The sequence below is a fragment of the Geotrypetes seraphini genome, chromosome 1 (genome assembly GCF_902459505.1).
Source record: "Geotrypetes seraphini chromosome 1, aGeoSer1.1, whole genome shotgun sequence".
Taxonomy (NCBI): Eukaryota; Metazoa; Chordata; class Amphibia; order Gymnophiona; family Dermophiidae; genus Geotrypetes; species Geotrypetes seraphini.
Genome location: NC_047084.1, coordinates 354,744,603 through 354,770,690, shown reverse-complemented (window position 1 = coordinate 354,770,690; position 26,088 = coordinate 354,744,603). Strand labels below are relative to the sequence as shown.

Below are 26,088 nucleotides of genomic sequence, written 5' to 3'. Positions count from 1 at the left end.
TGCAATAAAATTATAAGTAAGATAGGTACTTAGAAATTCCCTTACTGTCCCGAAGACTCATAATCTAACTAAAGTACCTGGGAAAAAACATTTAGTAGAATAAAAGAGGTAAAATAGAGATAGAGGAAAAAATAAGAATATAAACATTCTAACAAGACTACATTGATCGAAAGGACTTTGGAAGGTTGAAAAGAGGAGAGATAGGGATAGATGCAGAAGGGAGGAACCGTTAAACAATAGAATTCTGGGGAAATTTAAATAATAAAATAAAAACAAAACAAGGGGCAAAACAATGAATGAAATTAAAAATAATTAATAAAATGGAAAGAAAGTGAGAAATAAAATCAAAAACAGTCTAGACTGAAGTCCAGCTTGAAATGACTTCACTGCTTAAGCTGCCAAATTTCTGCAGGTGACAGCCGATCTTTGCCAGCACTCCGGGTGCCTCAAGAAAGGAGAGAAATGAAAATCCAGCAGTCCAAATCATTTATTAGGGCATGAAGCTAGCTTACCCTATGAGCTGAAGTTATCACCATAAAAAACACCACCATCCAAGTCAGTGTTTCCACTGACAAGCATAAAGCGGTTCAAAAGAAGCTTTCATTAGCTGGGTTAAAACACAACTGAAGTCACACAACACCGAGAGGCTTGATTTGGGAGGCTTCAATAGAAGCAAGCCCTATATAAATCAAACAGCTAAGTGAGGCCTTGTTGCAAGGAGTTGAACAGAATTGCAGACTTTATCTTCTCAAGAAGACATTGAATGCTTGAGTGTTTTGAATACCATTCATAGATGACTATATCAAAGTGTGTGGCACAGTGGTTGAAGCTACAGCCTCAGCACCCTGGGGTTGTGGGTTCAAACCCCGCGCTGATCCTTGTGACCCTGGGCAAGTCACTTAATTCTCCAGAGCCCCAGGTACATTAGATAGATTGTGAGCCCGCCGGGACAGATAGGGAAAAATGCTTGAGTACCTGATTGTAAAACCACTTAGATAACCTTGATAGGCGGTATATAAAATCCTAATAAACTTGAAACTTAAACTTGAGTGTGTCTTTCGCTATTAACGAAGTATATTCAATTTTTGTTATTTTCCACAATAAAGTGCAGATATTGAAGGTTCATTTAATAAAAAACTGCTAGATATTTTGCATAAAATGTCTTTTTTATCAATGTATTATTGCAGAGTGTGAAAACATAAAAGTTATAGCTGTAATACCAAAAAAACAGAGCTTTATATAATCAGTGGCTTTGAACGACCCCAGGATGGGCTTTAAAATTTTTTTCATTATTTTCAGATCAAGCATAATCAAATTCATGGGAATAACTTCAATTCAAACTGTTTTTCCAACTTTAGGCTTTTCTGGACAACCTACTGTACAGAGATTGGTTTCTCTTTTACATGTTATGATATGCACCAGTTGCACTAAAGCAAGCATGTCAAACTTGCGGCCCACAACAAACATCTTTGCAACCCAGCCAATGTAATCCAATAAGTCATAACTAGGAGTCACAAAATTTCTCCCACAATCCACTGGTGCCAAGCAGTCGTCTGTCTAAGCCAGTCGAAAACAATGATACAATGTACAAGTATAACCAGTTTCTTATTCTTATTAAGTACTACGATGCAGACGCCTTCAGCACCCAAGACAAGTTCTTGCGCCTCTAAGTCATAACGCACCATTTCCCTCCACTAATACTAGCAGTGAATCAGACAATAATACCTACCACACCATTAGTCTTGTATAACTTGCTTGGTGCGCCTAACAGGAAATATTTCGCCTTTGAAATACAATAAAAATACAGTGCTATTTAACTTATTTATAAATGATTTAGAAATCGGAACGAGTGAGGTGATTAAATTTGCAGATGACATTAAACTGTTCAAAGTTGTTAAACACTTGCGGATTGTGAAAAATTACAGGCAGATCTTAGGAAATTGGAAGACTGGGCATCCAAGTGGCAGATTAAATTTAATGTGGAGAAATTCAAAGTGATGCACATTGGGAAGAATAACCTGAATCACAGTTACCGGATGCTAGGGTCCACATTGGGGGTTAGCGCCCAATGATCTGGGTATTATTCGTAAACAATACGATGAAACCTTCCGCCTAATGTGCTGCGGCCAAAAAAGCAAACAGGATGCTGGGAATTATTAAAAAAGGGATGGTTAACAAAACTAAGAATGTTATAATGTCCCTGTATCGCTGCATGGTACAACCTCATCTGGAGTATTGCGTTCAATTCTGGTCTCTTTATCTCAAGAAAGATATAGTGGTGCTAGAAAAGGTTCAAAGAAGAGCGACCAAGATGATAAAGGAGATGCAATTGCCTCTCTTATGAGGAAAGACTAAAAGGTTAGGGTTCTTCAGCTTGGAAAAGACGGCTGAGAGGAGATATGATTGAAGTCTACAAAATCCTGAGTGGAGTGGAATGGGTACAAGTGGATCAATTTTTCACTCTGTCAAAAATTACAAAGACTAGGGGATACTTGATGAAGTTATAGGGAAATACTTTTAAAACCAATAGGAGGAAAGATTTTTTTCAGTCACAGAATAATTAAGCTCTGGAATGCATTGCCAGAGATTGTAGTCAGAATGGATAGTGTAGCTGGTTTTAAGAAAGGTTTGGACAATTTCCTGGAGGAAAAATCCATAGTCTGTTGTTGAGAGAGATATGGGGGAGGCCACTGGTTGCCCAGGATTGGTAGCATGAAATATTGCTACTCCTTCTGTTTTGGCTAGTTACTAGTGACCTGGATTGGCCACCATGAGAACGGGCTACTGGGCTTGATGGACCATTGGTCTGATCCAGTAAGGTTATTCTTATGTACGTTACCACTTATTAATTTGTGCAATTATTCTGTGTCTGGTAAGTTAATATTTTAAAAAAGATATTGACTTTTATTTAAATTTTTTTGTGTGTGTGTTAACGATTATTCATTTATTTCAGCTCTTTGTATTCAGTATGTCTTTATCGAAACCAAGTGGTAGTAAAAGTAAACAAAAAATTGCTGATGAACATTGAAATTACCAAGAAAAGTGGGAATTGGAGTATTTTTGCTATGAAGAAAAAAATAAAATAATTTGCTTGATATGTATAATGCTATGAGTGCCAAAATTATATAACATTAAATGGCACCATAAACAGCATAAATCAAAATACAGTATAACAATTACAAAGGATTAATGAGACAAAAAAAAGTTGAAAGAGCTCAAGTTGGGAGTGAAAAACAAAAGTTCACGTTTACTAAAATATCACAAGAAAGTGAAGCGGTGATGCATGCAAGCTACGCCATGTCAACCTTTTACTGAAGGTGATTTCATCAAGGAATATCTAATTAAAGCTGCAGAAACTATTTGGCCTGGAAGTGTTAAGGTTTTTCAAACAATCTGTCTCGAAATAGAGTTGCAGAAAGAATTACTGATTTGGCCGGCAATTTAAGTGATCAGATCAAAGCAAAATCATCTAGTTTCAAAGATTTTCCAAATATTACCTGTGATTGGGGATGTAGCTCAATTAGCTGTATTTCTTCATGCTTGCAACACAAATTTCAACATTTTTGAGGAATTATTGGAACTACTACCAATGCATGGCACTACAACTTACAATTTATCTCTGTGAAAACTAACTTCTGTAGCTACAGATAGAGCTCCTTCAATGGCCAGTAAAACCAATGGTTTTGTGGCATTACTGCAAAAAAAAAACAAACAAACAAAAACCCCCCCCCAAAACCCAAATTGAAACTTGTGAAGGATCCAAGATTCATCATACGCATTGCATTGTACATCAAGAAGTATTATGCACAAAGGTAATAAAACATGGAAAATGTATTGACATTTGTCAAAAAAACTATCAATTTCATAAGATCTCGAGGATTAAATCAGCGACAATTTTCTGCTGTCTTAAGCAAATTAGAATGCGAATATTCCGGTTTGTCCTACTTTAAGGTCCATTGGCTATCCTGCTCCAAGGTCCTTAAACAATTCTGGGACTTGAAAGAAGAAATATGTCAGTTGTTTTCTGATCCAGTATGGTTACAAGATATATTCTTCATGGTTGATATAACAAAACACTTAAAATGATTTAAATTTAAAACTGCAAGGATAAGATCAGATCATTACAAACGTGTGTGATCAAGTTAAAGCATTCCAATGTAAGCTACCAGTAGCTCTTTGGGAAAAGCAGTTGAAAAATGAAGATTTAATGCACTTTCCAACATGCAACATAAACAAATCAAGTTTAGGTGAAATTGCATTGTATTAAAAATACACAGAAAAAAATTTTAAGCATTAGAACTAAGTTTGAAATAAGATTTGCAGATTTTAAATCTTTGGAAGACAAGTTTTCTTTAATTTTCTCAATAAATATAGAATCAGTACCTAATCATATGCAAATGAAAGTAATTGAGATCCTGTGCGATTCAGATTTCAAGACAAAATACAGGTTACAGATCACTAACAGCAGGTCAGCAATTTCATGTTTTTTTTTAGTTGTTTTAGTACCCTGAAATGTATACCATCCAGTCCAGGTGAGTTATCACTTTTTAACTTGTCGATTTGCCTTAGTACATCTTCCAAATTCACTGGGATTTCTTTCAGTTTCTCCATATCATCACCCTTGAAAACTATTTCCAGTTCAGGTAGATCTCTTACATCTTCCATAAAGACCAAAGAAAAGAATTAATTCAGTCTCTCTGCTATGGCCTTATCCTCCCTGGGCTCCCCTTTTGCTCCTTGATCAGCCAACAGTCTCAGATTCCCTCACACGTTTTCTGCTTCTGATGTACCTAAAAAAAAAAAATTGTTATGAGTTTTTGCCTATTTTTGCAAGTTTCTCTTCATATTTAGCTTTCTTTATCAATGATTTGCATCTAACTTGCCAATGCTTGTGTCTCTTATTTTCTTCATTCGGATCCTTTTTCCATTCTTTAAAGGATGTTTTATTGGCTCTAATAACCTTTCACTTCACCTTTTAACCATACTGACTCTTGTTTCCTCTTCTTTCCACCTTTGCTAATACATGGAATACATCTAGTCTGAGCTTCCACGATGGTATTTTTAAATAACATCCATGCCTGGTTTACAGTCCTAGCCTTTGCAAGCTTTTAGCTTCTTTTTTAACCATTTTCCTTATTTTATCATAATCACCCTTTTGAAAATGAAATGCCGCTACAGTAGATTTCTTTTGTGACATCACTCCTGGTTACAGCTCAAATTTGATCACATTATGATCACTGTTCTCCAGCGGACCCAACACAGTTAACTCCTGTACTATGCCTTGCATTCCACTGAGAACCAAATCTAAAATACCTCCCCTCTTGTCAGTTCCTGGACCAGTTGCTCCAAGAAGAAGTCATTTATGATGTCTAGGAATTTTACCTCCCTAGCACTCCCTGAGGTAACATTTAACCAGTCAATGTTGGGGTAATGGAAATCGCCCATTATACGGTTGTCCAATTCTCCAGCTTTCCTAATCTCTGAAAACATTTCTTCATCTGTCTGCTCATTTTGTCCCAGGGGTCGGTAGTATAACCCTACCTTTATATTCCTTCACTTCACATATGAACAATACTCGGACTGGAAAAGCATCGCGAGTGAGGGCCGCAGGGTTCGGTGCTCGGGCCTGTGCTCTTCAACATATTTATAAATGACCTAGAAATTGGTACGAGTGAGGTGATTAAATTTGCGGATGATACAAAGTTATTCAGAGTGATGAGGACACAGAAGAATTGCGAAGACCTAGAGCGAGACAAACACACTTGAGAAATGGGCCGCAAAATGGCAAATGAGGTTCAACATGGATAAGTGCAAGTTGATGCATGTCAGTAACAAAAATCATATCCACGAATACAGGATGTCCAGTGCTATACTCAAGAGCGAGCCCCCAGGAAAGAGACTTGGGAGTTCTTGTAGACAAGTCAATGAAACCGTCCACGCAATGTGTGGCAGCGGCAAAAAGGGCAAACAGAATGAAAGAAATGATTAAGAAGGGGATCACAAATAGATCTGACGTTATCATGCCGCTGTACCAGGCCATGGTATGCCCCCACCTGGAATACTGCATCCAACACTGGTCGCCATACATGAAAAATAACATAGTACTACTCGAAAGGGTCTAGAGAAGAGCAACAAAAATGGTTAAGGGACTGGAGGAGTTGCCGTACAATGAGAGGCTAGAGAAACTGGGCCTCTTCTCCCTTGAAAAGAGGAGACAGAGGGGCATGATCGAAACAGTCAAGATATTGAAGGGAATTGACTTAGTTAAGAAAGAGATTGTTCACCCTCTCCAAAGTGAAGAGAACGAGAGGGCACTTGCTAAATTTAAAAGAGGATAGATTCCGTACAAACATAAGGAAGTTCTTCTTCACCCAGAGTGGTAGAAATCTGGAACGCTCTGTTATAGGGGAAAGCACCCTTCAGGGATTCAAGAAAAGGTTAGATAAGTTACTGCTGGACCAGAACATACGCAGGTGAGGCTAGACTCAAATAGGGCACTGATCTTTGACCTAAGGGCTGCTGCGTGAGCAGACTGCTGGGCACGATGGACCACTGGTCTGACCCAGCAGCGACAAATCTTATGTTCTTCTCCATATGGATTCCACACTATCTAGGTCATGCAGAATGTTTATTTTATGATTCAATTCCCTCAACAAAGCGCAACCTCCCCTCCAATTTGATCTACTCTATTGCGATATAATTTATACCCAAGTAATAGTGTCCCATTGATTGTCCTCCTTCCACCAGATCTCTGAGATGCCTATTAAATCTACCTCATCATTCAGTGCTATATACTCTCCTATTTTATTTCTAGGCTTCTAACATTTGTATACAGACACTTCAAATTGTGTTTTTTACTTGTACCTACAGGCTGCTGAGAAGACAGGGAAAAATTGAGTCTTTTACTCTGCCTTCCTCTTAAACCCTCCTGGCTTTCTTTCACCATTTTTGGAACCTCTCTACTGGGACTCCATAAATATCCTGTTTCCCTAGTATCCTTGAAGGATACCTCACAATGAACCATCCGCTCCTGAGCGACTGTCAGCTTTCCTCCGCATCTCTGCTCTATCTCCTGTGAAATATAAAATTGAATGACTGAAGCTTCTACTTGAGACTTGAAGAAAGCCACTGCTTTTCCTCAGAAAGTAAACAGCAAGGGCGATTACTACTTTAGGGACCATATGACTTAGGCCACAATTAGAAAGAGGATGCTTGTTGGATATTTTGTTTAACCCAGTATGATGATATTTAAGGCTTATCAAAATGTCTGCCAAGTCCTAGAGGCATAACTGCCATTCTCTCCATAAAACTCCAGTTTGTACAGTGCTTTTGGTACCATCCTCTTTGCATATAACCAGTCTTCTGAAACACTGACACAGGACATGGCAGCAGAAAGATCAACAACAACTCCGTCCATCTGGTGTTTGGGAGTTTGTATTCTTTCCCTTGCAAGTTTCTTTCATGTTTCTCCCTTAGGCCCTCGAGAAGAAAAATACTCCTCCTCATCCTGATAGTTAAGCTTTCCATTACTCTCATTTTCCCAGCCAGAGCTGATGAGTGGGAAATTAGCTTGTCTACTGTTTGTCATAACATAGCAAAGAGACTACAGCTTGTTACCTGCTACTTTAAAAGGTTTATCTACAAGACTTAGAGAGATTTTACCCTCTTTAGCTGAGACTGCATATATGGGCCTTTACCCTATCTTTGCAAATAATTTCTGAAGATGCCTTATGACCAAAATCTTGGGTATATGAGTCCAGTATTGCTCACACAATACAAACCACTCCAACTCTATTGCCTCAAGTATGGACTCTGATCATATGCCCTCCAAGAGCACAGTCACACCTAGTGTACCTTGACATCTTATGCCTTAAGCCACTAACAAAAAAATAGTTATTTTGAATGTATATACACGCATATTCTTCCCAGTAGAGGTTTACTCAGATGGCATCACAGGAGAAAACAAGGACAACCACTAGTTTATCATCATGGCCACATCTCAAAATTCCATGAAGGCCAAGTTTTGTATATGGCCAAGGGTTTGGGGGTGTGACAAGAGCTACACAGATCATAGGTTGGAAAGGGTGCTGCAGTCATTAGTGAACCCTCCCACTGCCTGTTCACTGCCTGTATCCTGGCAACTTTTCCTTCTCTTATTAGGCTAACCTATTACAGTTGACATCATACCATTATTACTACTATTTATTAATTCTATAGCATATGGTGCTGTACATTAACTACACAAGAGATGGCACCTGCTCAAAATAACTTACAATCTAATTATGACAGACACATAGGACACAGAGTAGATCAATATATGCTTGTGCTTTGCCACTTTGTTAAACCATCAAATTTTATTTCAAAAATTTGTGATAGACTAAAAAGGAAAATTTTAGCAATTAGATATTTTTTAAATGTTGTAACTCCTGGGAATGCCTAGTCTCTCATTTGCATGCCACACTGAACTATAAAAGATGTATGCAGTATATAAAAAAATGTATGCTTTAAGGTTAGCCTCCTTAATGACCCATGCTTTATTGGAGTACTTACTCCTCTTTATAGGGACAGTGAGCATTCCTAACACAAAAGGCAGATCAATATAAAAGACTGGTTACATCCATGATGCTGTCATAGCTTCCATTACTACTGCTCACCTAACTCAATCTGTCAAGTTTTTCACCTATTTGCAGGTGAAATAACATTTGGGACACTAACTTACTTCAAGTTGCTAGTCTACTAGGGAACACACCCATCTCCATAACTTGCCCAACTCTCATTAAAGTTCACAACATAAACTTTTGTTTCCAGTCCCCTTGGGAAAATCGATTCTCATACAGAGAAGGTATAAAAGTGGCTATATACTACTTAAGTATACACTTTATCAGTTTACCACCTAGTTATCTGGGAGCCCCAGTAAACTCATTGTAAGAGCTCTGAGCTCCAAGCTCTACCATTCCAATAAGAGCAAGACAAAGAAATTTGAACTTGTTTCTGTCCTAGCTAAAGATCTTGATATGAAACAAGCTTGTTAATCCTCCTCACTAAAACCTACCAGACCCACTCAATTTCTTCCATACAAGCTAAGACCTCCACAGACCAAGATAACCCTTGTTTTCCCCTCTCCCTCAGATCATCAGAACTGACAAACCCCTGCATATCTGCTACCCTTAATTGCCCAAGGACAGAAAATTTTATTAAACATGGATGGAAGGGTATACCATTCGAAGAAGACCTTTATAAGAATTCTCGAACCTGGAATGTCTAACCTCCAAATTAGTAAAGTTTTTGCCCTCTGTACTCTACCAAGGAAAATTCATTTCAAGTACCCACATTGCCCATTGATGGTTGTTTTTGTCAACCACTCATCTACAGCATACACCATCTTGTTTTTCATTTGCTTTGTGCAATTTTATTCCTACACACACTTTTTTAAATTTTCAGATCTTACTGTAGCATTGTCCATTATAGACTGTGAGGAAGCCTTTACCTTTCATCTCAATAAACCCTAAGAAGTTTTTTTGCAGTTCTCTCCCTGAGCTTTTCCTATAGTAAGCCATCTTCTTACAAGCTTCTAAAATACGTTCAAGGGGGACTGAGTAAATCTGACCAATTCCAGCAATAAAGCTACATATTCCAGACTGTAAAGCAGCTCTCTCCTTTCATCTTAAAGAAACCGAACATTACAGGAACCCCTCCTGCACTTATCTGCCCCTCCCCTCAATCTTAACTCCCTGGCCACAGCTATGTGTCACACTGTTTTCTTTCAGTCTTCTGGAACCAATATGTCTTATCATCCCTTTGTAATTTCACCATCTGAGCACTGTGTATTCTTATTGTCCAGCTTGTCTGTCTTAACTAGATAAGTTTTTTTGAGCAGGGACAGTCTCTTCTAGGTTTTGATGTACAGTGCTGCATGTGTCTAGTAGCACTATAGAAATGATAAGTAGTTATAATATATTCTTTTCAGCTCAAAAGCAAGCAAATCTTCCTTGATCCAACTGGTTTTTTGAAATATACGATCAATTCCACAATCTGTTATCCCAATTCTGGTCTTCTGTAGCTGTTTTGATTTGACATGCAAAATACTTTAGCCTGTCCCATTCTGAGCTCATGGTTGTTCATGTCATTCAGTTTGATTCCTGAGCTACTGCCGACACTGTTTTAAAATATTACTTTTTCACAATTCACTAATTAATCCATGCCTAATACCCATAAACCATGACATATGGCACTCAAAAACTAATATCCCCTGATTTTCTCATAAAAGTTCATGTTCTATTGGTGCTATATGAATAGCCGAAAACAAAAATGCTATGAAGAGGATGATATTTAAGATGCAGGCTTTTATTTGAAAATACAATCCAAATAATCCACATAGAAAAACATCTAGGACCCAGAACATTGGGAACAATGGGCCCAACACGGTCCGTGTTTCGACAAAACTGTCTTCCTCAGGGGTCCCTAAAGATCCTGATACATAAGCTCATGGATCAAAGGCTAAAAACTATTTTGTGCAAAACTCTCCGCAGATGTAAGAACATAAGCAATGCCTCCGCTGGGTCAGACCTGAGGTCCATCGTGCCCAGCAGTCCGCTCACGCGGCGGCCCAACAGATCCAGGACCTGTGAAGTAATCCTCTATCTATACCCCTCTATCCCCTTTTCCAGCAGGAAATTGTCCAATCCTTTCTTGAACCCCAGTACCGTACTCTGCCCTATTACGCAATCTGGAAGTGCATTCCAGGTGTCCACCACATGTTGGGTAAAGAAAAACTTCATAGCATTCGTTTTGAATTTGTCCCCTTTCAACTTTTCCGAATGCCCTTTTGTTCTTTTATTATTTGAAAGTTTGAATAATCTGTCCCTCTCTACTCTCTCTATGCCCTTCATGATCTTGTAAGTCTCTATCATATCCTCCCTAAGTCTCCTCTTCTCCAGGGAAAAGAGTCCCAGTTTCTCCAATCTCTCAGCGTATGAAAAGTTTTCCATCCCTTTTTTCAGATGTGTTGCTCTCCTCTGAACCCTCTCAAGTAACGCCATATCCTTCTTAAGGTAAGGCGACCAATATCGGACGCAGTACTCCAGATGCGGACACACCATCGCCCGATACAACGGCAGGATAACTTCTTTCGTTCTGGTAGTAATACCCTTCTTGATTATACCTAGCATTCTATTCGCTCTCTTAGCGGCCGCTGCACACTGTGCCGTCAGCTTCATTGTCATGTCCACCATTACCCCCAAGTCCCTTTCTTGGGTACTCTCATTTAATAAGATCCCTCCCATCGTATAGTTGTACCTCGGGTTTCTGCTTCCACATGTAATACTTTACATTTCTCAACGTTGAACTTCATCTTCCATCTCGTCGCCCATTCCTAGTTTGTTTAAGTCCCTTTGCAATTCTTCGCAGTCCTCTTTAGTCCAAGCTCCACTAAATAGTTTGGTGTCGTCCGCAAATTTTATTATCTCACACTTCGTCTCTGTTTCTAGATCATTTATGAATATATTGAATAGCAGCGGCCCGAGCACCGAGCCCTGCGGGACACCACTCGTGACCCTCCTCCAGTCCGAGTAGTGGCCCTTTACTCCTACCCTCTGTTTCCTTCCCGCCAACCAGTTTCTGATCCATCTATGTACATCTCCTTCCACCCCATGGTTCTTCAGTTTCCGGAGTAGACGTTCATGAGGCACCTTGTCAAAGGCTTTTTGGAAATCTAGGTATATGATGTCTATGGAGTCTCCTTTGTCCATCCGTTTGTTAATTCCCTCGAAGAAGTGCAATAAGTTAGTTAGGCACGATCTCCCCTTGCAGAAACCATGTTGGCTGGTTATCAGAAATTCGTTTCTTTCAAAATGTTCATCGATGTGTTCTTTAATCAGTGCTTCCGCCATTTTCCCCGGAACCGAGGTCAGACTCACCGGTCTGTAGTTTCCTGGGTCACCTCTTGATCCCTTTTTAAAGATGGGTGTAACGTTGGCTATCTTCCACTCCTCCGGGATCACGCCTGTTTTCAGGGATAGATTGTAAATTTGCTGCAGTAGTTCCACTATTTCCTTCTTTAGTTCCTTCAGAACCCTTGGATGGATTCCATCCGGACCCGAGGATTTGTCAGTTTTTAATTTTTCTATCTGCTTGCGTACGTCTTCAAGACTCACTTCCATGGATGTTAGTTTTTCTGCTTGATCTCCCTTGAAGATTTGCTCAGGTTCTGGTATGTTGGTTGTGTCTTCATTTGTAAATACAGATGAAAAGAACATGTTAAGTCTTTCTGCCACTTTTTTCTCCTCCTTCACCACTCCCTTCCTGTCTCCGTCATCCAGCGGTCCCACCTCCTCCCTAGCTGGCTGCTTCCCTTTAACATATCTAAAGAATGGTTTGAAATTTCGTGCTTCCCTGGCTAGCCTCTCTTCATACTCTCTTTTAGCTTTTTGAACCACACAGTGACATTCTTTTTGATACTTCCTGTGCTCTTTCCAGTTCCCCTCAGTTTTGTCCTTTTTCCATTTCCTGAAAGAAGTTTTCTTATTGCCTATCGCTTCTTTCACTATTTTTGTTATCCACGCTGGGTCTTTTGTTCAACTCTTTTTGCACCCCTTTCTGAATCTGGGGATATACAGATTTTGCGCCTCGCTCACCATGTCCCTAAAAAAAGACCAGGCATGTTCTACTGTTTGCCATTTTCTGGAAGTGTTCCTAAGTTTTTTCCTTACCATTTCCCTCATTGCTTCGTAGTTTCCTTTCCTGAAGTTAAAAGTTGTCGCTATGGTTCTCTTTCCTTTCAGTATTCCAACCTCAACCTTGAACTTGATCATATTATGATCGCTGTTTCCCAATGGACCCACTACTTCCACTTCCTTTGCAGGTCCCCTTAACCCATTTAGGATTAGGTCCAGAGTGGCATTTCATCTCGTTGGTTCTCTAACAAGTTGCTCCATGAAGCAATCTTGTGTAGCCTCCAGGAATTCTGTCTCCCTAGTGCATCTTGAGCTTCCAAGGCTCCAGTCTATCCCGGGATAGTTGAAGTCTCCCATAATAACCGTGTTACCGCTTTTGCATTCTCGCTTTATCTCGGCTTCCATTTCTTCATCGATATCTCCAGTTTGCCCAGGTAGACGATAGTATAGGCCCATCTTTATTTCAGGTCATTTCCTTCCCGGTATTTTAACCCATAGCGATTCCAGCTTATTGGTTGTCTCTGCTGTGTCCATTTTTGTTGATTGTATGCTTTCTTTTACGTATAGGGCTATTCCACCTCCTTTCTGTCCTGACCTGTCCTGGCGATAGAGCTTGTACCCCGGCAGTGCTGTATCTCATTTGTTTTCCTCATTCCACCATGTTTCAGTGACTCCAATGATGTCTAAGTCCTCTGCATTGGCCATGGCTTCTAATTCCCCCATTTTGTAGGCTCCTTGCATTGGTATATACGCAATTTAGATCCTGGTGTTTTCTTAGCTTCATTTCCATTCCCTGTGCTTCTGTCCTAGGTTTCTTCTCTTTTGCTACAATCTTTCTAACCTCCTCTTCTGGGTTAGTCGACTCCTGTAATTTGTCCCTTTTTTTTCCCAGCCTTTTCTCCCCTCGGTATCTTCACGCGATACCTTCTTCCATATCATCGACGCTTGGTCGACTGTCGGCTTTCCCCTTCTTCTTAGTTTAAAGCCTGTTCGATTCCTCTCCTGACGTCATTTGCTAGAAGTCTAGTTCCCGCTGCGCTCAGGTGTAGTCCATCTCTCCTGTAGAGCTTGCTCTTGCCCCAGAACGTTGTCCAGTTCCTCACGAAGTGGAACCCTTCTTCCTCACACCATTTCCTCATCCACGCGTTTATTGATTGTAGTTCCTCCTGCCTTTTCACATCTGCTCTCGGTACCGGTAGGATCTCCGAGAACGCTATCTTCTGAGTCCTCACCTTCAGCTTCCTTCCCAGGATCTTGAACTGTTCAATCAGCGTGCTTCTTCTGTATTCTCTCCTGCTGACATCATTCGTCCCGATGTGGATCATTACTGTGGTCAATTCCGTCTCCGCTCCTTCCAGGATCTTTCCAATTTTGTCCACGATGTCCTTAGTTCTTGCTCCCGGGAGGCAGGTCACCAGTCGGTCCTCTCTCCCTCCTGCTATGTGGCTGTGCACATGCCTCAGGATCGAGTCTCACACTAGGATCGCTGACTTTCCCTTCTTCCATTTTTGCTTCGGTCTCAGTGTGCTTCACTGTTTCTTCTTCCAGGCATCGGCTAACCATTTTCTCCCCGTCGTGCGGTGTTCCTCTGTGGGTGTCTTCTCTGAGGTCATCTGTTTCTTGTTCTCCCTTCCATATTGGTGTTGGTGTAGCTTCATCTTTCATCTCAAGGTCGTTCTCTTCCACCCTCCTCCTGTATGCTTCCTCAATGAATTTCTCGAGTTCCCTGACTTCCTCCTCAATGCGTCTCTCACTCATGAAGTCTTCAGCTGTCCTGGTTGGGTCCTCAGTGGTGTAAGTCCTTCTAGCTCCTGAATCTTGTCCTCAAGTCGCTTGACTTCCTTCTTCAAGCTTTTCAGCTCCTGACACCGGCTGCATACATATGACTGTCTCCCCGAGGGGAGGTAGTCATACATGACAGTCTGTGCAGAACACCGGAAAGCTCATCTTCTGGTTTCCCTCTGCTTCCATCGATGTTCCCTCTGCCTGTTGTTGGTGTCCTCTCTCTCTCCTTCTGCCTGCTTCTACTGATGGTGCTCTCTCTCTCTCTCTGCCTGTTGGTGTCCTCTCTCTCTCTGACTGCTTGCTGTCCTTTCCCGGTGTCCTTGCTTGTAGTGACTTGACCCTTCGCAAGGCCCTTCGCAAAGGTGCTCTCGCTAAGGCGAGCGCCTTTGCTGCGTGCCGAACGCCGTTAGCTCCGCCCCTTTTAAGGGGGAGTTCGGGCTCTGACCTCGCCGACGCGGTGGGGGTGGGCGGAGCTAACTCTCGCCGCTGCCCCTAGCTCTGTCTCCTTCCTGCTTCTTGCCTTCTGCCTCCCGCCTCGCTACTGTAAGTCTCCCCTCCTCCTTCTGCCTGCTCCACTTGTTTCATGTAAAATCCTTGGGAGCAAGAGAAAAAAAACTTTTGTTTGCGCTATATGAAAAGTCACCATTAACTAAACCTGTATTTGGTCTGTTCTGACCAGCTTTATCCTAACACAGCTTGCCACATAGACTGCAAATGGTGTGCACACGCTCATTCAGATAGCACCTTTTCACAGTTCTGTCACTGGAGAAGTAAGGTTAAGTTATAAGTAGCAAGGATTTTCCAATGCACCCAACTACCCTTCTGGGATGAACCTGTTTATAGCTGACCACCACACTGGTGCAGTAATGGGTGGACACAGTAGGGGGGGGAAGGAGATGGCTAATACATATAGATGAGCTTACCAGTGTGTGGCTTTATCCTATAGTCCCTGTATAGAGCCCCTGTACAAATAAAGTAACCTTACTAAATTGCTTCTGCTCCTACCAACATTTAAATACATTATGGGGCTCATAATAACCCCCCCACACACACAAAAAACATCTACAAAGTGGCCTAAATGGGTACTTGGATGATTAAAAAGACTGATCATCCAAGTACCCATAACCAAAGCTGTTTTAGACGTATTTAAAACCAGCTTAGGCCTTTCCCCTGCTTCTAAACGCATAAAGCGAAAAAGAGGCATTTTTAGAGTGGAAACGGCGGGAGGTGGGCCGACCTAGACATAGGCATACAGCAGCTATAACCAAAGATTTTGACAGGTTGCAAAGTCAAAACAGGTATAAGTGCCAAAAAAGGGGCTGCTGAGCTGATTGCGGTTGCCGCGATCAGCTCTGCGGCCCTGGCAACCTGCCCACTCCCCACCGCAACGATCGCAGCAGAAGAAATGCCTCATCTACCCTACCACAACAACGATTCCCCGAAGTGCCGCCAACTGCGACACTTTGGATCGCTATCGCTGCAGGAGAGATAGCCAATCTCTCCTGCCGCGATCCACCCAATCGGAAAAGAGGGGGCCCAACCCCTCTTGTCCGGCGACCCCCCCCCCCGACTCGACATGGGCAGGAGGGAGCCCAACCCCTCCTGCCCCAGTGACCCCCCCCAGATCAGATCAGGCAGGAGGGACCACAATCACTCCTGCCCTGGTGACCCCCATTAAGATACGGGCAGGAGAGATCCCAGGCCCTCTTGCCCTGACGCAGCCCTCAAGACTGCCCCCCCAAACGGTCCCGCAACACCCCCCTTTTACCAACCCAGCCCATGTGCCTAAGGCCCCACCTGTGGGCAGGGCTAGAGCCGCCTGGGCCAATTGGGCCCTAAGGCCTGCCATACTGTGGATGGCATGCTTGCTGGACTTTAAGGTAAAGGTTGGGTGTCGCGTAGGGGGTGTTTGGGCAGCCGATCAGGGGTTCGGTCGGGGGGGGGCTACGTTGGGGCAAGAGGGCCTGGGATCCCTCCTGCCCGTATCTTAATGGGGGTGGGAGGTTGCCGGGCAGAAGGGGTTGGGCTCCCTCCTGCCTATATCATGTCGGGGGGAGGGGTCGCAGGGCAGGAGGGTTTGGGCTCCCTCCTGCCCCAGCCGATCACGGGGCTGCATCGAGGCAGGAGGGGTTCAGCTCTCTCCTGCTCAATCTTGTTGGGGGGGGGGGATCGCGGCAGGAGATTGGCTATCTCTCCTGCTGCGATAGCGATCCCAAGTGCCGCGGTTGATGGCACTTCAGGATCGTTATTTTGGCAGGGGAGATGAGCCATCTCTCCTGCCACGATTGTTGCTGGGTGTGTGTGTGTGTGTGTATGGATTTTGTAACCAGTGTTGTTTTTGACTGACATTGGTTACAGAATCCAGCTTTTAGGCTTAAAGGCCTGGCTTTGGGCGTTTGGGACTTAGATTTTTTTTGGTTTATTATATGTTGTAAGTGTAAACTTAGTGGTGGTCTGGGCATTTAAGCAGCTGAACGTAGATAGAGGAAGGCCATTATTTTAAAAAAAACCTCCTTTTGGACGTTTTTGTTGAAAATGGACATTTTCCCTGCTTCTACTTTCAGCGTTTAGGGCCTAGGCCAAAAGGGGACTAAATTTTTTTTTTTTTTTTTTTATTATGCCCCTCCATGTTCTTATTATCCCATGTTATTATATGTCAAGTCTGAAGATAAAAATAACCACTTCAATTTTTATACAAAAAGGTTTATTTTTGTTTAAAAAAAAAAAAAGAAAAAAAAAAGTACACGTACATCATGACACGGTCATACTGGGCATTTAAAACAAGACTTGCTCTACAACATCAGAGTAGGTAGAATAAACAAAAATTGTTTTTATTAAGCATGGCCATTAAGAATTAAGAATCAAATCAACTTCAATAATGCAAACTGAGAATTAAGCTTCAGGATACCCCCAACGTCTTAATTCCATTCAGGGAACTTGATACCAAAAAAAAAAAAAAAATTAGTTTGAACTGCTATTTAGCACATGGCATATGCCACCTCAAATGAATCTTCGACCCAGAAAATACTGCTTCGCCACCTAAAAAAAAAAAGAAAATATAGTCAGGCTAAGTTTTAAAGTATTATGGATACCCTCCCCCCAATCCCATATATATTTTTTTTTAATGTGTGGGAGTATATATATATTAAATATTAAACATTAATCATAAAACTGCTTTCAATATATTAATGTTGAAAATCAAGTCCATGAGCTGAAAAAGCCACATGTGCACCAATGATTTCTGAAAGAAATTTGATTCTTTTGTATAAGAAGGTAGTTAAATTTTCTTAGGTGGTACATAAAAGGTAGTTTTACAGAGTATTTTAATAGGTTCACTGTCAGCCAGAGAGCTTGTAACCACATCAAGCATGTTATCTTCTGCTGAGAAACCTGTACTTGGGATCTACAACAAAATTGCCACACAACAGGAATTCAGCTCAAGAACTAAATGCAATTACTGCTTACGTGGTCTATAAAAAATGGGAAAAGCAAGCATTAAAATAGATTAAGAATATAAAATTAAGACACTGGAAAATCCAGAGACAAGCTGTATCCTTAGAAGAATAAATAGTTAAAATTATCCAGTACATTTGACGTATTTAACCATTACTGGGCCTGTAAAAAATGCATTAAAATTACAAGTACTTATTATTTTTATGTTTGTATTTTATTATTTTTTTATCAAAGTAGTAAGTGAAGGCAAAAGCTTGAAGTATCCATTTATGTTATAATGCTGATACAGGATGTTGGAAGAGACCATACCAAACGGCAGCATTCGAGAGCGTGAGCCTCTCGTACCCTGTCCGCATTGTGCGGGCCTGTGAGAATCGAAGTCAGCACGACACGGCCTGCAATGAAGTTCCCGCTGGCGGGTACAAACAAGGTATAATGTCAGAGTTAGTAGGCAATACTTTCTTCGCTGCAATTCCTTAATTTGTACCCATTAGCAGTACTTTACCTGTTAACTTTACTGACTTGTTAATAATAGGGCAAATAGTTTTTAAGTAGCACCTGTGTTAATTATCTTCAAAGTCACTATGTTACATTACGGTAAGCACGTCTCGGTGCTGTGAAATTTTAAAACATTAAGCATTATAATAGCTTACAACAATATAATATTTCCCAAATATATTAATTTACATAATATTTTTAAAGGCCTATAATTTAAAAATGTGACATACCTTTTTCTTTTTTTGGGACACGTTGCAAAAGGAATAATTTAGTAGGGTTTATAACTATTTTGATGACCACCTCGTCTGGAAGCTTTCCCATAAGCACTCTGCGGACCTAAAAAATGAAAAATCTCTGATATCAAAGACCACAAGTCATTCTCTGCCACTATCAAGACTGTACACCACTCTAAACAGCAGGCAAAATCATCCAAATCAACAGCCAATGATTAGGACTATTCTAAACAAACTAAGGGAAAGCAAAGTTACTCACCTGTAGCAGGTGTTATCTGAGGACAGCAGGCAGATATTCTCACATATGGGCGACATCCACAGAACCTGGCACAACAGTCAAAAATCTGCTGTCACTCGGACGGCAGGGCATCGGAACCGGTGACATGGCTGCCCTACGACCTCTAGTGAAACCTAAGATTGTCAAGAAAAGAACCAAGAATTTCATCCGTCACCAGTCAGATCGCTATGTCAAGATTAAGCGAAATTGGCGTAAACCCAGAGGTATTGATAATAGAGTCTGCAGGAGGTTCACGGGCCAGATCCTGATGCCAAACATTGGTTATGGGAGCAACAAAAAACCCAAACACATGCTGCCCTCAGGATTCCGCAAGTTCCTGGTGGTGCTCCTGATGAGTAACAAGTCCTATTGTGCAGAAATCGCCCACAATGTTTCTTCGAAGAACCGCAAGACCATTGTAGAGAGGGCAGCTCAGCTTGTGATAAAGGTCACAAATCCCAATGCCAGACTGCGCAGTGAAGAGAATGAGTAGATGTTTATATGTAGCTTTAATATAAGATATAAAAAGGACAAAAAAATAAAATAAATTTGCTGTCACTTTAAATCTTTTAGGACCACCATAGAGCGCATGCTGGTGCCTAACCACCTGACATCAGCTCGCAGGACCTGCAGTCGGAAAAACAGCTAAGAAGCCAATTAGGGGAGGTGGGAGGGTTGTACGACGATCTACCTGCTGTCCTCAGATAACACCTGCTACAGGTAAGAAACTTTGCTTTATTTGAGGACAAAGCAGGCAGCATATTCTCACATGTTGGACTCCCAAGCTGCCAGGATCATAACTGAGAACAGGGTTATTGACAGCTATCATGAACCTGGCAAAACTAAAAGGGTTAGAGGTAAGTTGGCATTTAAGTAAAAATAAATGCCTTAGAACTGCTTGGTCAATCCAACTATCCCATCTAGAATGATTCTCTAAACAGTAATGGGATATGAATGTATAAATTGAGGATCAAGTGGCTGCTTTACATATAGGAGTGGAACGTAGATGGCCTACCAAATTCGACATTCTCAAACTTTATGAGCAGTGACACAACCCTCAAGCATCAGCCCGGAGCTAGCATAGGCAAAGGAGATAGTCTGCTAGCCATGTGGAGATGGTGACAGGAGCTCCAAATCTGTTAGGATCGAACAACAGAAAGAGTTGAGTGGTAGATCTGTGAGGTTTGGTGTGATTCAATTAGTAAGCAAGAGCATATTTACAGTCCAATATGTGGAATGCTGCTTCATCAGGGTGAGAATGTGGTCTTGAAAAGAAAACAGGTAGAAGTATGGACTGGTTCAGATGGAACTCCAAAATGACCTTTTGGAGGAACTTCGGATGTGTGTGAAGAATCAAACTATCATAGTAGAAAGTTTTATAGTGTATATCTGACAAGTTTTACAGTGTAGATCTAACAAGCACTTGAAGCTCACTAACCTGGTGTGCAGATGTAATAGCCACAAGGAAGGCCACTTTGAAAGTGAGATGTTTAAGTGAAGACAACGAGAGTGGTTTGAAAGGAGGCTTCATTAGTATAAAGAATAACATTAAGGTTCCAAGCAACAGGAGGCAGCTTGGTATGGGGTAAAGGCCTTTCATAAATTTGGAAACCAAAGGATCTACAGATAATGGTTTCTTGTCCAATGGCATTAGGAAAGCACAAATTTCACTAAGATGTACTCTGACTGAAGTAGTCAGAGTCCAGAATTTGAAAGATGTAGGAGATAGTCTAACATTGATGGAAGAGGGCAAGTAAATCGGATTCAAGGAATGGAGGTGTAGACTGTGAAGCAAGTCCACTTGAAACAATAACAGCGTTGACTGAAAGGTTTTCTAGAGGCTTCAATGATAGCCGACATAGGATTAGATAGTGTGAATGTATCTACTCAGTGGGAGATACCACACAGTGAGTGCTAACCTACTCAGTGGGAGATACCACACAGTGAGTGCTAACAAACGTAGACTGGTGTGTCAGCAATGCTGGAAAGATTTGAAGCGTGATGGGTTCCTGTACAGCAAGTTGTAAGAGGAGAGAAAACTATGGATGATGTGGCCACCGAGGTGCTATGAGAATCATGGTAGCTTGTTCTTGGCAAAGTTTTTGAGTAGAGTCTTCCTGACTAGAGGAACTGGAGGGAAAGCTTAAAGAAACTTGTCCCACCAGTCGAGGGAGAAATAACTAAATTCCAGAAAATTGGGAGTGTAGAGTCTGGAACAGAAGAGAGGAAGTTTGTGGTTGGGGGAGGAACAAAAAGGTTTATTTCCGGGGTCCCCCAATCAGAGAATAACCATCGTAAGATGGTTGAACTGAATGACAACTTGTGAGGCTGAAGGAGTCTGCTCAATTTGACTTCTAAGACGTTTTGTTTTCCTGCTAGATAAACTGCCTTAAGGAAGATATTGCAAGGAACCTCCCAAGACCAAATTTGGATTGCTTCTTGTTTGTTCACACAGAACATGGCGGCTTAGTTGTCTGTTCAAATGAAGACTACAGTACTAGATTTAGGCAGTGATCCTGGAATGTCGAGAGAGCATTGCAGATTGCTCAAAGTTCCAGGAGATTGATTTGGAGAGTTTCTTCATGAGAAGGCCATCAAGGTGAGCTCTCCATTTGAGCATGGAAGCATCTGTTGTATTAACTGATGCAGTGAAGTCTGGAAAAGAAGACCTCTAGAAAGACTGGTCAGTAGTATCCATCACTGGAGAGCTTGACAAAGTTCTGAGGTCACTTGAATCAATTGGGAAAGGGATCCGGTAGCTTGAGACTATTGGGTCGAGTGTGTCCACTGAGGTTCTCTGAAATGCAGACGGGCAAATAGAGTTACGTGAATCATGGATACCATGTGGCCTAAGAGATGTAATATTTGCCTTGCAGTGATGCATTGAAGAGAGGAGACTTTCTGACAAATTTGATTAAGGTTGTCGAGTCTGCTGCAGTAGAAAAGCTCGAGCTTGTAGTGTGTTCAGGAGAACTCCTATTAATTCTAAGGTTTGCGTTGGCTGAAAATGCAATTTCTGGTAGTTGACTGCAAATCCTAAGAGTTCCAATACACAAACTGTGGCCTCGATGGCTTAGTTAAGCTTGTTAAGATGATGAGGCCTTGATTAACCAGTCATCTAGATAAGGGAATACATGAAAGCCACCCGAGCAGAGGAATGCAACCACCACACTAAGCATTTCGTGATCACTCTCTGTGCCAACACTAGACCAAATGGTAGTACTTTGTACTAGAAGTGGCATGTCCCCACTTGAAAGCGAAGAAATTTCCTTTGGGCAGCTAAGAAGTATTCATGGGTGTACACTTCCTTGAGATCAAGAAAGCAGATCCAGTCATTCTTCTCCAACACCAGAAAGAGGGTTCCCAGAGAGACCATGCAAAACTTCTCCTTCACTAAGAATTTGTTGAGAGCACGGAAGTCCAGAATTGGACGGAGACCTCCGGTCATGTTTAGTATCAGAAAACACGAAGTAAAACCCTCAACCTCTCTCCTGCAGTGGAACCATTGCATTGAGCTGGAGGAGGGCTGAGATCTCTTGATGAAGGAGGATCTTCTAGAGGGATTTTAAGCAAGACTCTTTTGGAGGATGGTTCAGAGGTTTTCACAATAAACAAAGGGCATAACCCAGACTCACCACATGCAGAATCCAGTAGTCTATTATTAGGGTCCAACGATAATAAAAATGGTGAAGTCTGCCTCCTAAGGGGAGTCTGAGGTAGAGAAAGATATGCTAGCAATGTCCTCTAAAAGGGAGTCAAAAAGACTGCTGCTGTTTGGATTGAGGTTGAGACTGAGTTCTTTGCCTTTGATTTGGTGTTTGAAAGGAATTTGAAAACTGATTACACCTACAGTTGGAATAGTAAGAAGAACATAAGAATAGCCTTACTGGGTCAGATCAATGGTCCAATCTAGCCCAGTATCCAACTACACAGTGGCCAATCCAGGTCACAAGTACCTGGCAAAAACCCAAATAGCAACATTCCTTGCTACCAATCCAGGGCCAGCAGTGGCTTCCCCATGTCTGTCTCAATAGCAGACTATGGACTTTTCCTCCAGAAACTTGTCCAAACCTATTTTAAAACCTGCTTCGTTTACTGCTCTTACCACATCCTCTGGCAATGTGTTCGAGCTTAACTATTCTCTGAGTGAAAAAATATTTCCTTCTATTTGTTTTAAAAGTATTTAACTTCTACTGTCTCCTAGTCTTTGCAATTTTTTATTGTGTATAAAAAAAACCAAAATCAATCCACTTGTATACATTCTACACCACTCAGTATTTTGTAGACTTCTATAATTTTTCCCCTTAGCCATCTCTTTTCCAAGCTGAAGAGCCCTAACTTCTTTAGTCTTTCCTCATACGAGGGGAGATCCTTCCCCTTTATCATCTTGGTCGCTCTTCTTTGAACCTTTTCTAGTTCTGCTATATCTTTTTTGAGATAAGGTGACCAGAATTGAACACAGTACTCAAAATGAGGTTGTAACAATAGAGGCATTATAACATTCTTAACAATCCATTTTCTAATAATTCCTAGCATCTTGTTTGTTTTCTTGGCCACCACCACACATTGGGCAGGTTTCAGCATATTGTATGCATTTTAACAACTTTGAACAGTTTAGTATCATGTGCAAATTTAATCACCTCACTCATCATTCCAATTTCCAGATCATTTATAAATAAGTTAAATATCAGTCCCAGAACAGTACCCGCAGCACTCCACTATTTACTCTCCTCCATCAAGAAAAATGGCCATTTAAACCTACCCTCTTGTTTTTTGTCTGATAACCAATTCCTAAATCGATAACTGAACATTGCTTCTTATCCCATGACTCTAATTTTATCAGAAGCCTCTCACGAGGAACTTTATCAAAAGCTTTCTGAAAATCTAGATACACTACATCAACCAGCTGACATTTACATGTTTATTCACACCTTTAAAAGACCTCCCTTGGCTGAACCTGTGCTAACTCTAAAATATTCAGAAAAATTAAGAGAAGCTGGTTAAGTAGTCAAGAAAGCAAAGATACAAATGGAAGAAAAAATAGCTGACATGGTAAAACAGGGGCACAACACATTTTTTAAAGTATATTAGTGATAGGAAGAAGTGCAAAAATGGCATTGAGACTCAAAGGTGAAGGGGAGAAATATGTAGAAGCTGATAAATATTTCTGGCCCGAGTTCACAGCTGAAAAGCCGGGAGCAGGACCACAGAAGGCAAACACAAATAGTGATGGAGGTGTGGTAGACCCAGATCGATTTTCAGAGGATTGTGCTCGTGAGGCACTACCTAAACTAAAGGTGGACAAAGCAATGGGACTGGATTGTGTACATCCAAGGATAGTGATGGAAGTTAGGGAAGTTATGGTGGTTTCGCAGGTTGACCTTTTCAATGCTTCTCTAGAATTGGGAGTGGTACCAGAGGACTGGAGAAGGGCGGATGTGGTCCCTCACCACAAAAGTGAAAGGAATAAAGAAGCAGGGAACTACAGATTAGTAAGTCTGACTTCTGTGGTAAGCAAATTAATGGAAACACTTTTAAAACAGAGTGAAGTTTCTTTAAATAACTGGGGATGATTCACTACTTTTCCTTTTCTAGAATTGTTTGTTTTTGTTTAAGTATCATTCTTTCTGATATGTGAAATTGTCTCTCCTGATTGAGGACTGTTAAAGAGTCTTAAAAATCATGTTTTGAGCAGACATATGTTTGGAATTGTTTATAATTTCCTTGATTTGTAAAATGATAAGGCTCTTATGTTGTTCAATAATTTTATTGTTTAAATATGAATAAATGATAAATTAAAAAACGAACAAACCAGTTTCTGGAATCCAGTGACTTACAGGACCAGAGGCAACATGGATTCACCAGAGGTAGACCTTGTCAGACAAACCTAATCAACATCTTTGACTGGGTGACCAGAGAATTGGATAGAGGGAGTACGCTAGATGTGGTATATTTAGAATTTAGCAAAAGTCTTTGACAGTGTTCCACACACGTCATAATTAACTGGATGAACTTGGGATGGGTCCCAAAGTGACAGACTGGGTCAGGAACTGGCTGAGTGGAAGGAGACATAGGGTAGTCATCAATGGATATCTCTCAGAGGAAAGGGATGTTACCAGTGGTGTACCTCAATGTTTGGTTCTTGGACCTGCTCTTTGATGTTACCAGTGGTGTACCTCAAGGTTCGGTTCTTGGATTTGCTCTTTTTAACATTTTTCTAAGAGATATTGCTGAAGGGTAGTCAGGTAAAATTTGCAGACGACACCAAACTATTTAGTGGTGCTCGGACTAAAGAGGACTGCGAAGAATTACAAAGGGACCTGAACAAACTAGGGAGTGGGTGACGAGATGGCAGATGAAGTTCAATGTAGAAAAATTGTAAAGTATTGCATATAGGAAGCAGAAACCTGGAGGTACAGTTATAAGATGGGAGGGATGTTACTGAGTGAAAGTACCCAAGAACGGGACTTGGGAATAATGGTGGACAAAACAATGAAGCCAATGGCACATTGTGCAGCGGCCGCTAAAAGAGCAAATACAATGCTAGGTATAATCAAGAGAGTATTACAACCAGAACGAAAGAAGTTATCCTGCCGTTGTATCGGGCGATGGTGCTTCCGCATCTAGAGTACTGCGTCCAATATTGGTCGCCGTACCTTAAGAAGGATATGGCGATACTCGAGAGGGTTCAAAGGAGAGCAACACGTTTGATAAAAGGTATGGAAAACCTTTCATACGCTGAGAGATTGGAGAAACTGGGGCTCTTTTCCCTGGAGAAGAGGAGAATTAGAGGGTACATGATAGAGACTTACAAGATCATGAAGGGCATAGAGAAAGTGGAGAGGGACAGATTCTTAAAACTTTCAAAAACTACAAGAACGAGAGGGCATTCGGAAAAGTTGAAAGGGGACAGATTCAAAAGCAATGCTAGGAAGTTTTTCTTCACCCAACGTGGACACCTGGAATGCGCTTCCAGAGGGCGCGATAGAACAATTACAGTATTGGGGTTTAAGAAGGGATTGGAAAGGGGATAGAGGGTATAGATAGAGGATTACTACACAGGTCCTGGACTTGTTGGGCTGGGCACGATGGACCTCTGGTCTGACCCAGCAGAGGCACTTCTTATGTTCTTATGCCTCTTTGGGAATACCAAAATATACAATAGTGTAGA

General features: G+C 41.3%; 2 protein-coding genes across 4 annotated transcripts in view; one reads left to right on the top strand and one right to left on the bottom strand.

Moving 5' to 3' along the window:
• Window positions 1–4,619: 4,619 nt before the first annotated feature.
• Window positions 4,620–26,088, bottom strand: part of HNRNPD (heterogeneous nuclear ribonucleoprotein D) — a 112,029-nt gene continuing 90,560 nt past the window's right edge. The window contains exons 7-9 of one of the 3 annotated variants that reach the window (XR_004536470.1): window positions 18,638–18,743; window positions 18,219–18,321; window positions 17,262–17,495 (exon numbers count right to left, since the gene is read on the bottom strand). Coding sequence is in view for 2 of the 3 variants with exons in the window: in XM_033914498.1 (XP_033770389.1) it covers window positions 18,676–18,743 (68 nt within the window). In the remaining variant the exon portion in view is untranslated. Of the gene's footprint in view, window positions 4,791–17,261; window positions 17,496–18,218; window positions 18,322–18,637; window positions 18,744–26,088 lie in introns of those variants that run through there. The other 2 variants (XM_033914498.1, XM_033914516.1) reach the window with 2 other exon arrangements.
• Window positions 18,901–19,414, top strand: LOC117345620 (60S ribosomal protein L32-like). Its single transcript, XM_033914531.1, has one exon. It carries the CDS (start codon window positions 19,024–19,026, stop codon window positions 19,408–19,410), a length of 387 nt encoding a protein of 128 aa, XP_033770422.1. The 5' UTR covers window positions 18,901–19,023; the 3' UTR covers window positions 19,411–19,414.